Source organism: Hibiscus syriacus, unplaced genomic scaffold, assembly GCF_006381635.1.
Source record: "Hibiscus syriacus cultivar Baekdansim isolate YM2019G1 unplaced genomic scaffold, ASM638163v2 tig00112114_pilon, whole genome shotgun sequence".
In the NCBI taxonomy this organism is placed as follows: Eukaryota; Viridiplantae; Streptophyta; class Magnoliopsida; order Malvales; family Malvaceae; genus Hibiscus; species Hibiscus syriacus.
The window spans coordinates 540,647-559,572 of NW_024063255.1; the positions used below are offsets into that span (position 1 = coordinate 540,647).

At 31.0% G+C, this 18,926-nt stretch overlaps 1 protein-coding gene and 1 pseudogene across 1 annotated transcript; both read right to left on the reverse strand.

Annotated features, from left to right (window-relative positions):
* Positions 1–3,594: 3,594 nt before the first annotated feature.
* Positions 3,595–4,781, reverse strand: LOC120174584 (annotated as a pseudogene).
* Positions 4,782–10,868: 6,087 nt separating this feature from the next.
* LOC120174653 (probable O-methyltransferase 3) lies at positions 10,869–11,880 on the reverse strand. The gene is made up of 2 exons (XM_039181435.1): positions 11,113–11,880; positions 10,869–11,012 (listed from the first exon to the last, which is right to left on the reverse strand). Exons 1-2 carry the CDS (start codon positions 11,878–11,880, stop codon positions 10,869–10,871), a joined length of 912 nt encoding a protein of 303 aa, XP_039037366.1.
* Positions 11,881–18,926: the final 7,046 nt, after the last annotated feature.

Below are 18,926 nucleotides of genomic sequence, written 5' to 3' on the forward strand. Positions count from 1 at the left end.
GATTAAATATTATATATATATATTTAAATTTAGTGCGAAAAAAGTATTTAAAACTTAAACGAAAGTGATCAATCGTGTAGTTTACCCAAAATAAACAAACATTACGTATTTTACTCAAAAACCATTATATACTTAAAAAATTTGATAATTATCAATAGTTAGCATCCCATCAAACCATGTTATAAATATACTTCAATATTAATTTAAAACATAGTTTATTTAAAAGTTAATTTTCATTAATTATTGTTATTAATATCTCTATAAAATTGTACCCAAAAAATAAATATCTTTATAAAATTATATTAACTTAAACATATGTTCCTTAAAATGGAAAAATTATAAATTATTAATCAAACTCAATATAAAAAAATATTTAAAATTTATAAAATCAACACAATGAAAATTTTATTAATTAATGTTATCTATATATTCTTATAACAATCTATAATATTAATTATATTATACATATATTCTTAAAATATTTTATAATATTATAAATATATTCTTATAATATTTTATAATTTATGATATAACTAATATATTTTCATAAATACATATGTAATTAGTAATTTTATAAAATTATTATTATTTTTCAAATAAAAATAAAACTACAGCTCAACCTAAATATTCATTTTTCTCAACAATGTAATAATTACTTGATTCAATTCAATAATTAGATCTTGGACTTACTTTAGGAGGGGATAAATTTATAAAATTCTAGGGAGACGAAAATAAATTTTCAATAAAAAGTATAAAAAAACTCTAAAATATATTATAATTTTAAATTTTCAAGGATGACTGTCTCCACCCGTCCCAACTCGTTCCATCCCAACTACATGCAATTCTTTTTTTTCTTCATAATTTTTCATCCAATAAGAATATGGATTAGTTTAATATTAAATCTAGGGGTTAAATATACCATACATGAATATTTCAAACAAAGACAGCGTCAGAGGGTGCCCTGTCTTGGTCCAAAAATAGTAAAAAAAAATTCCGTCTTAAAAAAATGATCAAATTGCACGACTATTATATAAAAATGATCAAATTGCACGACTATTATAGAAAAATGATCAAATTGCACGACTATTATAGAAAATTGATCAAATTGCACGACTATTATAGAAAATTGATCAAATTGCATGACTATATTGGTAAAAAAATGGCCATGGTCCATTCAGGAAGCTGCTAGTGTTTAGTGAAAACCCAAACAAAGAAGGCTGCTAGTGAGATTGATTAGTTAGTCATTAAGTCTATTTCCTATAAGATCAACGGAAGACAAAAAAAATACTATATTAGTATGTCAGTCATATCACGTAATCTTAACCTCTATTTTCTTATAACTTTAACTTTTAATGTTTCAATTTTGATCAAAATAAATTTTTAATAAAAATCCTCAATTGATTAACGACCATTCAAATTTAGGTAAGTCATTTTAATTTTGTTTCAATTTCAATTTTGCTTGTTATTAAAATTTCAGGTAAGTTACAAATTTAGTTAGACTCTTGTCATACATGAGCTGTTCAGTCACCTCTGTCCTCATGGCCTAGACATTAGCTGCTCTATAGGGTTTACAATTTGATTAGACAAGGGCTTCAGCAGGATTATAATCGAGAGTGATGCAAAACTCTAAAAATACACTCCCCAACACTAATGAGCCAAACCATCCTCTAACCTTAATCACTCTACGTAACTCTAATAAATTCAACTCCACCAATTACTTTTATTTGTTACTTTTATTTTGTTACTTTTACGGGTAGAAATATCTGTTACTTTTGTTTTGTTTTTGTTTCCAGTCCTCTATTTTCTGATTTATTGTATTAAGGACTTTAAGTTTCCACAATTTACTTTCCAGTACATTTAATTTTAACTTATTTATACTTACACCTTTTAGTTTTTGCATTTATTCATTTATGGCTTTTAATCTCAATATTATTTTAATTCAGTCCTTGTTTATTGTTTATTTAATTTATGGTTTCTTTATTTCTGCCGTGGAAAAGCTTGATAGTGCTTTTCCTTACTCAAGGAGCAAATGAGGATTTGATGAACAAATGCTACCATGCATGTGCCTCTGAAAAACGTGTTATGAAAACTTTTCCAAGAAGAATGCAAGAAGCATTGAGGATCTAATTGTCCGAGGAATGAAACATTTAATAAAAGTGTCAAAGGCATCGTCAGAGGTGCAGAGACATGATAAAGATGTATAAAGATTCTATTACACGTCAATTATACCTAGTATGTTCCACTTATTAACGTAAATAATTTGTTATTAATTTCAGAGTTATCTTTCCTTATTAACATGACCAAACACAACAGAAGCGAGCAGAGCAGAGTGTACCATAATGCGAGAATCACATACTTAACTGAGCAAGATAGAGCGTCTAAATTAACAAGTAGTGAATGCTCAGTGTTTATTCATCTTGTACATATAACAAAGCCAAATGTATACATGTAATAGAATTTGTAACAGAACAGAACAAAGCATAATATAGTTTCCTTACTAAATTCAATAGAATTGTCACTTAGCATGACATTTACCACCTTATTCATAAATATAGGCATACAAATTATTCTTTTCAACATAATCTAATATATGTACATTAACATCATGGCATATATTTGGCTTACAACGCATATATCCAACATTTGAATTACAAGCAAATCCTCTCTGGATAGCCAATGTAGCATTTATTTCATATTAAAACCTTTTATGTCGTATATTTATGAATAAGGTGGTAAATGTCATACACTCTACCACCTTATTCATAAATCATTTTTAGTAATGCAAATTATAATTAAATAAATTTTATAATTATACTAAATATTATATGAAAAACATCATACACCAGTTTCTTTTTTTCTTTTTTAAATGTTGAAGAATGCCAAAATATATGTTTTAGGTCTAAAGTTTATAATAACTATCTACTCTCTCTCTATATATATAAAACTATCTACTTTATTTAAAATATAAATATTTGAAATCAACGCAAGACCTTTCACATGCCATCATTTTTTAGGTTTCTAGACTTTCTTAAATTTTTATTATTTCTCTAGATGTTTACGAGGGTAAACCAAAAGCAACTTATTCTTATATATTTTTATGCCTTTGACTCACTAATTTTGAAACTAATAAGCATGCATTTTGTGAATATATATACATAACTCATTTTATTAGTACTAAGAGATCACTATAAAGTAATTTTTTTTGGAAAAATCTTCAATCAATTGATAATAAACATTCAAACACCCAAACAAATATTATGCTCCAACTTAGAATCTTTAGGAATAATAATTATATTTTATCCACTAACGTCGTTTGGTTCGTACATATTTATAATGACTTTTAATTCCATGCGTTAGTGAAATAATATTAACCATGACTGATACAACAAAAAAAAATAATAATAATAATAACTATAATAATAAATAAATAGTAAATTTATTAAAATTATGATAGAAATAATAGTTTTTTTTGAACAATTTTTATTTTAGGGAGGGAAAAAAGAATTTTGCTTCCTAATATGTATTTAACTTATAACTTAAGGAAAATAGAACGTGTTAACTAGCTAAGAGCTTTTAAATACAACTTTTTTTTAATTAAGGGTAAACCTCAATGAGAGATCTTAAAACTAGTACAGGAGTAATTTTATAGTCGCTGAATCTCGCAACAGAAAATAGTTTAGACCATTCTTCTTCTCGCTTCTCTCTACCTTTCACCAACAACATATCGAGGAACAGTTTCGATTGTTTTATAATCATCATCATTCGCTTTATCATTTTCCATCAGTACCATGTTTATTATAATCACCATCTTTTTTATCATAACTCCTTTGGCTTGATTTGAAATGGCCTCTTTACATCGCTTAAGAATCTTCAAGCATCGTCCCAGTCGTGCAATATCGACTATTTAATCAACGCGAAAGCATATATCAAAAGCATTAGTGTTAATTTAAAACAATTAGAAAAATGTTCAATAGAGATAATTTAATAAAAATAATAGTATAAACCTTTAGTAAAACTGCATCTGCAACAGGAACATCCTCAAACATATCGCCTCCAACATATTTCAAGTTCCCGCTGTCTTGGTCTGCAACAACATTAGGAAGATCAAACACAGTGCACTCCAAGTTTGGAAATGCATCAGCGATGGCCTTGCCTAGTGTTCCTGTGCCCCCTCCATTGTCCACCAACGAATTCAATCCCTCAAATGTGCCCTTACACTTGTCAATCAAAACGCTACTAACCAATCGAGCATCGCTAGCCATGACTTCATTGAAAGAATTACCGAGCTTTGGGTCATGAGAAGCATATTCCCAAAACGTCTTCCCATGAGCTATATCAAATGGGGTATAATCATTATTTTGGAACCAGATGCCTAGAAAATCCCAAGGCTTTGTTAAAACAGGATCCAACACAGCTTTCAGAAAAGGTGTTACGCTTAAGGGATTATCCTTAAGCAAGAGACGAGAAGCATTGGTAAGAACATAACCATCTTCTTGGGAGTCATCGCTAAGCTTTTGTTGTGCAAAGAAGCCCGAATGAACTAAGATACGCTTGAGCCGGTAGATGTTGCATGCCTTGGTAGGGTTGAGCGTCGGTAGTGCAGCGACCAACTGGGTGACAGTCATGGGCTTGCCATGGTTTTGAATGATATCTGGGATACCTAATTCAACAGCACATTTTAAGGACATTGAGTGTGTGAATTTGAAAATGTGATTCCAAACGTGAGCTTGTGCTTTAAGAAGCTCATTCAAATTCTCTCTATTCTCACTGATCTTATCCATCTTAGGTAAGCTCTTTCTGTTTTGCTATGGAACCACTGAAATATGTTTATTTATAGACTAAAATCAAGATACCGGACGGATCTAGGTTACTGTATATACAGGAGCTGCCGTTTTAAAATAATATAGGGTAAATTATTTATTTAGTCACCCACCTATTATACGCTTCCGTTTTGATCATCCAACTATTTTTTATTAAATCATACACAACATTACATTTTTGTTCCACTTTGGTCACCAAACGTTAAAAAATAAACATAATTGTTGTTGATGTGGTAATTTTTTAATTTATTTTTCAATGATGGTGTGACATTATCTTATGGTGACATGTCAGCATCATCATTAATTTTTGGATAAACTACATGTTTAATAGTTAAACTATTATTTTTGTTCTGTTTTGGTACCCAAACTTTTTTTCCACAATTATACCTAATGTTTACTTTAGGTTTCATTTTGGTACTCCCACCGCTAAAAACTTAATTGTGATATTGACGTGTCACCATAAGATAATGTCACATCATCATAAAAAATAAAAATATCACATCAACAGTTCTATTAAAATTTTAACGATAAAGTATCAAATTGAAACCTAAACTAAATGTTAGATATAGTTTTGAAAAAAATAAAGTTTGAGTACCAAAACATAATAAAATAATAATTTATATATTAAACATACATGAACTCTTAATTTTTTAACAATGAATAATTAAAACATAGTGTTAAATATGATTTTAAAAAATAGATAGTTGATAACCAAAATATAACCACGATTATAAGTGGACGGTGCTTAATTTACCCAAAAATTTATTAATGAAGATCAAGTGGCTGAATTAATTAATACTTTATGTATGAAAGACGTTGTTTCCGGGGCCATGAACCTTAGAATAAATCTTTTCTGTCGGGTGGCATCAAGAAATGAAAAATATAAGTGGTCATGCAAAAGCCCACGTTGTTCACCTAATTAATAATTTATTATTGAAGATCAAGTGGCTTATTTAATTAATACTTTATGCATGAAGGACGATGTTTCCTGGGCCATGAACCTTAGAATAAATCTTTTCTGTCCCTGGTCATGCAAAAGCCCACGTTGTTTACCTAATTAATAATTTATTATTGACGATCGTGTGGCTTAATTAATTAATACTCTATACACCTTTCCTTTCAACTTTATTATATTTATAGTATGGCCCATCTTGTTTTGAACTAATCTCCAAGTATTAAGTGAGTTATAAGTATATAAATGAAAAGATTATTTTGAACGATCTCTAGAAAAGGTGTTTAAAAATGTTTAGTTAAAACCTTTCATTTTTTAAAGTTGTAAGTTTAATATCTATTATGAGTAAAGAATTGTATTCTCTCTTTAAATAAAAATTATTCAAAACAAAATACAGATATACGAGTTCATTTAATCATTAAAATCGATCAACGAGTTCATTAATAATTCTTTTGTCACGTATCATTAAAAATTGAAAAAGATAGATGGTAATCCAAAAGCCACAAAGCCCTGTACTGTATCCTATTAATTTCTTCAAAACTATTGGTCCTTACCTGACTGGCATCATCAAGACAATTCGATGGATCAGACAACAAAGAACAATAAATGGGGAATAAAAGATTTCCCTCCCCTTTTATAACATGATGTCGAAACGATTTTTTTCTTAAAAAATATATTTAAATTTTTAAAAGTGATTTTTAAAAGAGTTCATCTCGAATAATTTAGTGATCTTTTAATAATAAAATATGGTTTTAGGAGTCACCATCAATATTTGATTAGGGTATGATTGAGTACCCAAAAAAATGTATTTGTCGTTTTAATAAAAACATTAATTTTAATTAAAACAACAAATTTACGGTATGCGTTATCAAAAATTTGAGTTCGGGAGTCGTTTAGCGTGAGGAAGGATTAGTACCCCACAAAGCCCTAAATCGGTACCTAATTGATTAATTAGTGGTCATTGCAATGAAATTTACGAGTTTGAATTTAATTTAATTTAAGATCCCATACAAATAATATTATTTGAATTTTAGGACAAAACAAAATAATATTTAATTATTTCCTATCGAGAAGAATCGACCTCTCATGCTTTAAAGCAGTTGATTCTTACTCTAATCGAAATAAAGGAATATTACAATTTCATCCTAAAGTTCATTATTAATTCAAAATTTAAGTGCATAAATTACAATACAATAAAACAAAATAACTCTAAGACCTTTTTTAAAACATATTCTTTGAATTTTAAGAGGGAAAACAATAATAATATCTAATTATTTCCAATCGAGAATAAATGACCTCTCGTGCCTTAAAGCAGTCATTTATTACTCCAATCGAAATGAAGAGATATTATTATTTCGTCATATAATTCAATATTAATTCAAATGTTATTTACTTCAAAATCCTATGAAAAATACATACGAAAATAAAACCAAAATTTCAAACACATATCAAACAAACACAATTAATTAATTATTTTACCAACCATTAATGATAATAAGGATGTTCAATCATTTAAATACATCGAGATACAACCTTAGATTTGATCTAACAGTCTTTTCTCAGTGAATTTAATTAAAAGAACATGATTTTTCTCAATCCCAAATTTTAAATGTAATCAATTTTATTCGTGTCACTTAATGAGATACATTTTCATTTTAAAATTATCGAAAGTAATTTTCTTATACGTTAAGACAGTCACTTTACAACAATCTTAAAATGAACATATATTACCCTTTGTCAAATTATTTGAATCGAGTCAAGTAATGCTTATGAGGTTTCATGCAATTAAATCCTAAATCTATATGCAACAAAATATACAAATATTTCATAATATCAATACATATTTTATATATAGACAATATTCAAAACACTTATTACAAATATAGGACTAAATAATAAAACTGGAAACATTAGTTTCACAACTGCTAATTAAATAAATATTATAACCTATAATACAAAAATAATACATTGTAAGCACTAATAGTGTAATGAACACATATATTTAGGACTAAATGAACATATTTAACAATACATGCTAAAATTGTAAATGATAAAAATAAAATATAAGGACCAAATTAAAATAAAATAAGATTACATGATTAAATTAAATTTAATTAAAAAATAGATCAGTGACCAAAATATAAAAACATGCTGAAATTATAGGGACTAGTTGATAATTATTCATTTTTAGCCTAAAATACATTGTTAAATAAAAATGTGTAAATTACTAAATAAGTCCAAAAAAATAAAATAAAATTAAATAATCACTACACATGACCAAAATGCAAGAACACGCTTAAATAAGGGGACTAAACAACAAATATTCCAATAAACACATAACATACAAGGAAAAAAAGGGTAAATAACAATTTTGGTCCTTGTAGGTGACTAATATGCAAAAACACGCTAAACATAGAGGGATTAAACAACAATTAAACCAATCAATATATAACACGTATGAAAGAGGGAAAAATACCAACTTTGGTCCTCGCAGGTGACCAACATGCAAAAAGGAGCTAAACTATGGGGGACATATGCGTGATTTTACCTTAAACTTTCCCTATAAAACTCACTTTTTTTTTCATTTTCAATCGAAACTTAAAAAAAAAATTTAAAACTCTATCAACTCTCCCCTTTATCCCTCGACCGATTCCCTTCCGACCACCTTACGTCGCCGCTCTGACCGTCGTTCCGGTCGTCACACACTAAACTAACACAAAAAAGCCCTATACTTCTAGATCTACCCTCTGAAGCCTAGATCTAAGGCCGAAATCACCTAAAAGACCCCTAAAAACTCGAAAAGACCCTTCAAAGTTTCGTTTCTTCACCTTCCCCGCCATCGTGAAAGATGAACCGGTCGTACGGTTCAACTCCCTTCTCAGGTAACTCCCTCTAAATCTCCTCTTCTTTTTTTCCCCGTAAATATGTATATTTTTTCGAAACTGAAAAGTAGATAAAAAATACCTTAAGACTCTTGTTGGTATTGCTTCGAAAATGGAAAAAGGATCCTTTATTTTACAACAGATTTTGGGTTTTATACCCAACCTTTACAAATCTTTTCAAAATAAAAAAAATCGTACTTAATCCTGACATCTACTGTTGGTGGTTGTTGATGATGGATCTTTGTGGCAGGGAGGTATGGTTGCCTTACTCGGTTAGTAAGGCATTAAATGCATCGGATTTTGTTAAGAGTCGATCTGGCTCGGCTCGGTGGCTCCGACGATCGGTGTGGCTGGATGTGGAGAATATTCAGTCGGGGTTGTGGCTCATCCTTGACGACGACATCAGTAACTAAAGAGACCTTGTTTTAGGATTAGGGTTAGATTAGATTAGGTTTTGTAATTGGGTCCGCGTTTGGATCTGTTTGGACCCTCTGGGTTTTTGTTTGGACCCGGGTATGGGTTTTGGTTTGGACCTGGGTCTGGGTTTTGGTTTGAACCGGTTGGCTTTGTAATTGGGCATTGGTTTTGGGCCAGCTGGTCCCTTGGATTTGTTGTAATTCAGGCCTGCAATAAAATATAAATGAAATAAAGATAAAAACTAAAATAAAATAAAAATAAAATAGATAAAATAAGATAAGATAGAAAATAAAAATAAAAGAGTCGGGCGAAAACGAGTGTCTACACTGAAAAAAAAGAGAAAAAACAAATAAAACTAAATGTAATATTTTTCTTAATTCGAAAAGGAGTAATGCAAACAAGTTTTCTTCAAATGATAATAATTATAGGAATAATTAATGGCAAGCGAATATAATCAAATATAAAAATAAAAGATATCAAGATTTACGTAAAAAAAATCAAAAAGGGAAAAAATACAGGCAAGGGAAAAGAAAATTTTATTATGACAAAAAAACATAAAGATCTATTACAAATGTTAAATCTATTACAAAATTTTATTAAATGGATTATACTGCTCCTTACATGCAGGCCTCACTGTTTCACTATTGTTTTGATTGTAACTTCATAAGCAAGTCTAAAAAAAATTGAGTCACAACTCTAACAATAATTTTCATGTTATTTTTTTGCTCGAATCCACTATAATTAAAAGGTCTAATAGAGCTTTTATTACAATATATACATATATATATATATATATCGAAAAAGGAATACGATAATATGAGAAACACTTTAATAATTTTTTTATTTGACCTTTTTTAGGGTTCTGAGATAAATTTGAGCATGTTATTTGAATAATAAAAGAGAATCTTTTTGATTTAACTGTCGACAACGATAATCAACATCATTTAATTATATCCGATACAATAAAACATCATCGGAAATTGATTTTTTTTCTCTCTAGAAAACTTGAATAACAGGAAGAGTAAAATGAGATTTAAGAGAATTTCTCAAAACCTTGATTGATTTGTGAAAAAAAATGAAGAAAATAAAACATGTTATTTTTCATTGGCTTTTAAACTCATTAAAAAGAGTCATTATAATATACATACGTGTATATATATATAAACAAGTATATTATAATGACTCTTTTTATCGGTATGAAGTACTTATAATTTTTTTTAAAAAATCCTCAATTATTTGATAATAAACGTTCAAATACCTATGCAGATATCATGTTCAAACCTGAGATATATAAGAATAACAATCATCTTTTAATCACTGACGTCGTTTAGTACGTACATATAAATGACTTTTAATTCCATACATTAGGGACAAACGCTTATTGATACACCAAATAAATAAATAATAATAATAATAATAATAACTATAATAATAAATAAATAGTACATTTGTTAAACTTATGATAGAATATTTAACCTACAATTTAGGTGAGAGAGTAAGTATAAACTGAGAGCTTTTAACCATCAAAGAATAATATTTTTATAAAAACTACAGAGTATAATTATTTATATAATTATAATAATTCATATGACACCTCGAAGAATTGAAAAGTATAATTAAAATTTTCAATTACATTCAATTCAATATAATTTATTGATTATAACATATTTGTGTAATTACACACAATTCCACTTATAAGATAACTTTTAAGATAGACATACAGATACAGTCATATTTATTTGATAAATACCAGTGAAGGAAAATAAAAAAACATGAAAGAGTTGCAACCTTTTTTAACTAAAGGTAAACCTCAATGAGAGATCTCAAACCCAGTATAGGAGTAATTTTAACCATCACTTGTTTGTCTTGATTTAAAATCGCCACTTTGAATCGTTTCAGAATCTTCAAGCATTCATCGTCATTCCAATTGTGCAATATCCACTATTTAATCAACTCAAAAGCATTAGTGTTAATTGAAAACAATTACAAAAACGTCAAAAAGAGATTATTGATAAAAAAAAAACTTTAGTAAAACTAAAACTGCATCTGCAACAGGAACATCCTCAAACATATCGCCTCCAACATATTTCAAGTTCCCGCTATCTTGTTGGTCAGCAACAACACGAGGAAGATCAAACACAGTGCACTCCAAGTTTGGCAATGCATCAGCGATGGCCTTGCCTAGTGTTCCTGTGCCCCCTCCAACGTCCACCAACGAATTCAATCCCTCAAATGAGCCCTTACACTTGTCAATCAAAACGCTACTAACCAATCGAGCATCGCTAGCCATGGCTTCATTGAAAGAATTACCAAGCTTTGGGTCATGAGAAGCATATTCCCAAAACGTCTTCCCATGAGCTATATCAAATGGGGTATAATCATTATTTTGGAACCAGATGCCTAGAAAATCCCAAGGCTTTGTTAAAACAGGATCCAACATAGCTTTCAGAAGAGGTGTAACGCTTAAGGGATTATCATTAAGCAAGAGACGAGAAGCACTGGTAAGAACATAACCATCTTCTTGGGCGTCATTGCTAAGCTTTTTTTGTGCAAAGAAGCCCGAATGAACTAAAATACGCATGAGCCGGTAGATGTTGCATGCCTTGGTAGGGTTGAGCGTTGGTAGTGCAGCGACCAACTCGGTGACAGTCATGGGCTTGCCATGGTTTTGAATGATATCTGGGATACCTAATTCAACAGCACATTTTAAGGACACGGGATTTATGAAGTTAAAAATGTGATTCCACACATGAGCATGAGCTTGAAGTAGCTCATTCACATTTTCTCCATTAACATTGACCTTATACATATTAGCTAAGGTCTTTCTGTTTTGCTCTGGAACCATAGGCTAAAAATGAGATACATGGAAGAGGAACGTTCCCGTATATATGGGAACTGCCGTCTTAAAATAATTTAGGATAAACGACACTACACACCAGTGAATTCCAGGTAGTGTATCGTTTATACTATTAAGCTTTCAATTTTTATAATTATAACAATAAATTTTTGTTTTAACTTCAATTATGTCACCCGACCGTTAAATTTTAACGGTACAATAACATGGATTGATCTTTCTATCACTATGATGACGTGGACAAAATAACATTGTTTTAACAACGACTATTGATGCAAAAAATGACGTCGTTTTAGGCACTGAACTTTAGGTATGTATCAATTTTGTCACAACTTTTAAACAGTTTACTTTTGGCATTGTACTTTCCAGCCGTCATTAACAACCAAATCACTGCCTGTCACCGTTTGTCTTTCGCATAAAGGTTGTTACCAAAACGTTCGTATTTCACTCATCTTTCTTCTCCTATGATTGATTTTTTCATGAAACTCACTCAAAATCAAAAAAAAATCAATTTAAAAGTTTGACGTGCCAATACATTGATCTCTTTCGATGATCGTCCGATGAGGCTAGTTTTAATGCATGTTGTTCATCTTCTTGAAATAACGCTTCTCACCGTTCAAAGTTTCGAACAAACACCCTAAATTCATAAAATCTAATAAAGTCCCAAAACCTCTAAAATAGTATTTTTTTTAATTTCATCGATTTTGAGCGGATTTTATGGAAAAAAGGTCCTTAGAGTAGAAAGAGGATTAAAATACAAACGTTTTGGTATCAAACTTGTCATGAAAGACGATCGGTGACATGCAATAATTGGTTGCCGATGATGGTCAGAAAAATGTAGTGATAAAAATAGAACTGATTAAAAGTTTAGTAGCAAAATCAATACACACCTAAAGTTCAGTTTTTAAAATGACACCGTTTTAAGTATCAATAACCGCACAAAAAACAATATCATTTTGTTCATGTCATAACGTTGTTTGAATTTTAATGGGCCCAATGACATAAATAAAGTTCAACACTAGTATTAAAAAAATTAAAAATTCAATAGTATAAATGAATAAATCATACATCATCTAAAATAAAGTGATGGCTGGTATAGTTTATCTAGGCTGAATTAATTAATATTTACTTTCACCATATGAAACACGTTGCTTCCGAGCCCATGCTCCTTTAATAAATCCAACTATATCATTAAGAAATGAAAAAGACACAAAACCTAATACTGTCTCCTATTAATTCTTATATAGCAAGGAAGAATGATAGAACAGGAAAGCGTTTTGGTTTTGTTAGATTTTCCAATAGAGATGACTCAGTTAGAGCAGTCCAAAGATTAAATGGATTCTAGTTATTTGGATATCGATTAACAGTCAATGAAGCACGGTATAGAGCCAAGAATCAAAAGTGGAAACTGAAATGCCCATCAACCTCCAATGCTATAACCAGGGCAGAACAAGGAAAAAGCGTGAGTGGATATAGTTGGGAGGAGTAACCAAGAAGGAGGAGTAGGTTAATGCAGGGGGATATAGACGAGGAAGTTGTTCGAAAGCTCCAGAAGTGTCTGGTAGGAACGATGGCGACAGTTTGCTCTTCGAGTCAGGTGGAAGACAGATTACGAACAGGATGTCTAGGAGAAATTAAGACCAAGTTTCTGGGAGGGAGAGATTTCTTATTGCAAATAGATGATGAAGCGTTTTACAGAATCTTAAAGGAGCAGAACTGGTCCTATTTAAATGAAGTTTTTCAGGAAGTTCAACCTTGGTCGGAATCATACAGAACATCGAAAAGGGTAACATGGATTAAACTGTTTGGTATGCCACTTCACTGCTGGAACCATAACACCTTTAAGAGGATAGCAGAGCAATGGGGAGAATACTTAGCGATGGAAGAAAACACACATCAAGAAATGGGCTGCGAGGAGATGTCTATCCTTATAGCAACTAGTAGGAAAGAATTAATTGATAAAGTGGTAGACTTGGAAGCAGACAGAGATATATTTAGAATTAGAGTAGTGGAACATTCTACAAGAAGAAGTGATTATTTGTTTCGAAAGCGAGAAGAAAAAGAAGATGTGGTTGCTGTAGATTCTGAATCATTAGCAGGAAGAAGCGTGGACTCATCGGAGGAGAAGAATTTTGAGAGGTGGTTTGGGGAAGATGATAGTCAATTACGTTGTATGGGGAACATACCTAGAGGCGACTACTTATCGGGTGAGGATGAGGAGGAAAGAAACATAGGGGAGGAAACAATTATGGGTATGAGGATTAATGATGATGGATCGAGGAAAGTACTAAAGCAAATCGAGGAAGTAGTAGAACACGAGGAGAGAGAGGCAGAAGATGCCAGCAAGAAAATATTTAAGATTGTTCGTGTTAATAATGAAATGAAGGATAGTTTAACAGATTTGACTATATGGGAAGATCGATTAGAGTCAAAGACGGTGGAGGATGTGGTTAATATGGGCTTCATAAACAATTGTGCTATCAAAAGTTCCAAGGGAGAGGAAGTCCAACATGACGGGGCTGTGGCAGACAGGGTGGATGGAAAGACCTTATCGGGGATAGAAAGGGAGGATATGGATCATAGACTTTGCTTGTCAACTAAACTGAGGGAGGATATTTTAATGCACAATTCCAGGCAGAACCAGAGAGCTAAGGAGGGGAAAAACAAAAAATATAATTCTCTTCAAAGAATCCAAGAGAAATTCAAATATAAACAAAGGAAGAGTAGAAATTGTCGAAGCAAGAGAAATCAAAAGAAAGTGCAAAGCGAGGAAGAATTGACTGAACTTGAAGGCAGATCCTTATCTGACTCTGACTTACAAGCAAGATGGCAGAGACAAAAGAAGGAAGTGAAAGAAACATTATAGATCGACAAAGAATTGGGTATAGAGTTTGAAGGATCAGAAGAGGTTTTGGTTCGGGAAATTATAGCAATGAAAGAATTGGAAGGTGAGTCTCACTCTCTATCTATTGAATTTTAGTTGTAATCAGAGGAGGTAGTTCGAGACGAGGATCTTATCCTGGAACATAAGAGTTTATTGAAAGCAGTGGGTAAAGCTGGGGGTCTACTGTTTGAGTGGGATTATAGTTGTTTTTAGATTGAAGATAGTTTAATTAAGTATAAATTTATTCTAAAAATTAGGAAGTTTGCTTCAGAGGATTCGAAATGTTCAGCGTTGAATGTTTATGCTCCTTGTGTTGTTACTGAACAAGTTTTATAACACCCCAACCTGTATCCAACCCGAATACGAGTCCGATGTGTCACATTGACTTTTCAAAACATTTACTTGTATAAAATAATGAGTAATTTAAAACTTTTATAACATATAAATGACTAACTTACATAAAATACATTTACATTATTGTAAAAAAAAAAAAACCGATCAAAGCATGCATAATTCACTTATTCATCTACATATAACTTATTCAAAACGTTTACAAAACTATTCAAAGCTTATACAATATACTCTTTTGAATACATGCCAACTAGAACTTTATATACAAAAATATATATTATTCACCTCTTTTCTGATCTGATATTCGGTAAGGAGAACTGACCTGTCTTGCTCCACATTGCTCTTTACTCTTCTCGAAACCTACGTGTAAATCACTTACACGCTAAGTCTATGACTTAGTGAGGCAAATAAACATATAATGTAGACTATAACTTGTAATCATGCTTGAACAATTACTGCTATCATAGCATACTCAAACATATTTTCGTTCATCCATCAAATCCTTACATGCATATAATTATCTTCATTCCTATCATTATCATTTTATTATCAATCATATTTCTATTATCTTGTTCATATGATTTATTATGTTCATATCATATATCTTATAACATATACAATAATCATTAACACACATATATCATGTCATAGAATTCATATCCCAAAACATACATATCTCATATATATTGTATTCAATATTATCTCCTATTAGCCCATGTACACATGTGAGAACTGTAGATATGTGAGTCTATCGAGGTTGTGCACTATGTTGTCACCACATCTCGTATAATTCTCACTAGGGCTGCGTAGAATTTGTCCCGAATGACCACGTAGATGTCCCAAAGGACTACATATAACACATATATCTCGAAGGATCGCATAGAACCTCGACTCTTGGCATGGCAACTATACCTCTAGCTCTCAATACACATAACATGGACATTTTCACTTATATCATTTCACATATACATTTTCATATCACATGTTCATATAAGCTCATAGCTTCTTTCACATATACATGTAGACATATAGCTTCTTTTCATGTAATTCATATCATTTTTCATATAATTCACATGTTCACATATCTTTTTTCATATTCTCATAGGATCACATGGCTCATTTATACATCACATAGCACATACTTCTCATAGACATATAAAAAACATAGATCTTCATCACATAACTTATATTACATGTTCATATAATAATTTATATCTATGCCACATAGCTTATATCGCTTTCTCTTGTCATTACATAAGTCATTATTATTTACATAGTTTATGATCATATAACTTATATCACAGAGTCACATCATCACATAAATCATATCACATAGAAAAGAACATAACAATACATATTCACATACTAACGATTATCAACTATACTTATTTTCATGCATTCATAAAATCAGAACATGGAAATAGACTCATCGCAAGTCTAATTTCCATATAATAATATACTATAATCATATGCACTCACCTTTGCCTTGCTTGCTTTGAATCAATCCTAATCCTTCGATTGTTTCGGAACAAGCTTTCCTTCTATATCTACATAGTAATACATTGATACTTATCAGTATACTAATTAACCATAACTTCTTACACTAAAAGAAAGGCTAATTTCATCTCTTAATGAAGGTGTGTATCGATGCATCCCTTGACGGTTGCATCGATGCACTATCTATGCATCGGTGCATAAATCACATTCGATGTTTGTATTTTAAGCAGGTGCATCGATGCACTCCTTATGCATCGATGCACTAATTGCATTCGATGTTCATTTATTTGAGAGTGCATCGATACACATTGAATGTGCATCGATGCACACAACCCTGAAATGATACTTTGAGCACGAAAATCCCTTCATGATCCTCTCAACTCTTCATTTTTTCACCCCTTTTTATATTCCCAACTTTCATACACATACTTACACTCATTCTTACTCAATAATCACTTCTTTAACCTCCAAATCATATCCTTTATATGGCATTCAAGAATCATACACAAATCTCAACATATTCTAAATCTCATCCTAATACTTCCTATTCCTTATTTAGATTGATGACAAGTCAAATCCACTTCCAATTCTAATTATTATGTAACACCCTCAACCCGTACCCGACCCGGATACGAGTTCGAGGTGTCACATTGACTTTTCAAACTTTGACTATTGACGAAAAATCAAGGAAATTTAAAACTTTCATTAAAATAACATTGTTACTTTACACAAGTTAACCAAAACAAGACAAAACTGATCAGAGCATTTATAACAGACACTTTTCTTACATGCCAACCATATACACGACAAAAGACATACTTTAACTGTTACTTCTGATCTGATCTTCTAGTAGTGCTGATGTTCTTACAACCCTATTTCCACTCTTCCTGATTCTTGATACCTACGTGTAAATCACTTACACGCTAAGTTATAGACTTAGTGAGACATATAAATATAACAATAATGCATTCAATATGAATATGAACATGCAATCTATCCATTCAATCATGTCGTATACAATTCAATGTAAACAATAATAATATGATAACATATCATTATAAAAATATAATTACCTTTGATAACCTTTTATAGGCCCATGTACATTTTTTAGAACTCAAGGTATTCGAGTACATTGAGGTTATGTACTATGCTGTCACCACAGCTCGTATGGGTCCCACTAGGGGCTATGAAATTTGTCCCGAATGACCTATAACTGTATTTGTCCCGAAGGACCACTCCTTAAGAACTATATACATATTCTCGTGGATCAGATATGTCTCAAAAGACACTGTAAATGTTCCAAATGATACATATACGTCCCGAAGGACCACGTAGAACCCTCGACTCTTGGCATGCCAACTATACCTATAACTCTCATATCGTATACCATGGGCATTATTCTTATGTTTCATGTGTTCATGTCATTTCTCTTGTGATCACATAGCTCATATCACTTATCATATCACATGTGCATTTGGGTCTTTTCACATATATCATTTATCAAATCATATGAACATATATACTTTATGCAAGTATCATAATAATTATCATGTATGCATGTTCATAACTATTGTGCTATGAAAATCAACATATGAATTAGACTTATCACAAGTCTTATTCCATTGTACCATGCTTCTAATATGTACTCACCTTAGCCTTGCTTGACTCGATTCTAATCCTTCAATTGTTCCGGAACGAGATCACGTTCAAAATCTACATATTAATACATTGATATATATCAGTATACTAATTGATATATTCTAAACTATCATTCCTTAGGCTAATAAGAAAGTTATTTTTATCTTTTAATGAAGGCATGCATCGATGCACTACACCATGCATCGATGCACTACACCATGTATCGATACATCCCTTGACAGGTGCATCGATGCACTATTCATGCATCGGTGTATAAATCCTATTCGATGTTTGTATTTTAAGCAGGTGCATCGATGCACTCCTTATGCATCGATGCACTGATTGCATTCGATGTTCATTTATTTGAGAGTGCATCGATGTACATTGAAGATGCATCGATGCACACAACCCAGAATTTAAATTTTAAGCACGAATTCACTCTCTTTCTGCTTAATTCTTCATCTTTTACCTCCTTTAAATATTCCTAACTTTCATATACATACTTAAACTCACTTCTAATCTATACTCACTTCTTTAAACTCAAAATTCTATCTTCCATATGAAATCCAAAAATCATACTAAATTTTCTACTTGTTCTAAATTCAATTCCATCACTTCATATCTCTTAATT

Bases quoted from the DNA above. Each gene is read 5' to 3' on its own strand.
- LOC120174653 (XM_039181435.1), bottom strand. From the start codon at position 11,880: ATGTATAAGGTCAATGTTAATGGAGAAAATGTGAATGAGCTACTTCAA. The intron at 11,013-11,112 runs GTTTTAGTTTTA...TTGATTAAATAG, and splicing joins ATGTTCCTGTTGCAGATGCA to TGGATATTGCACAATTGGAA.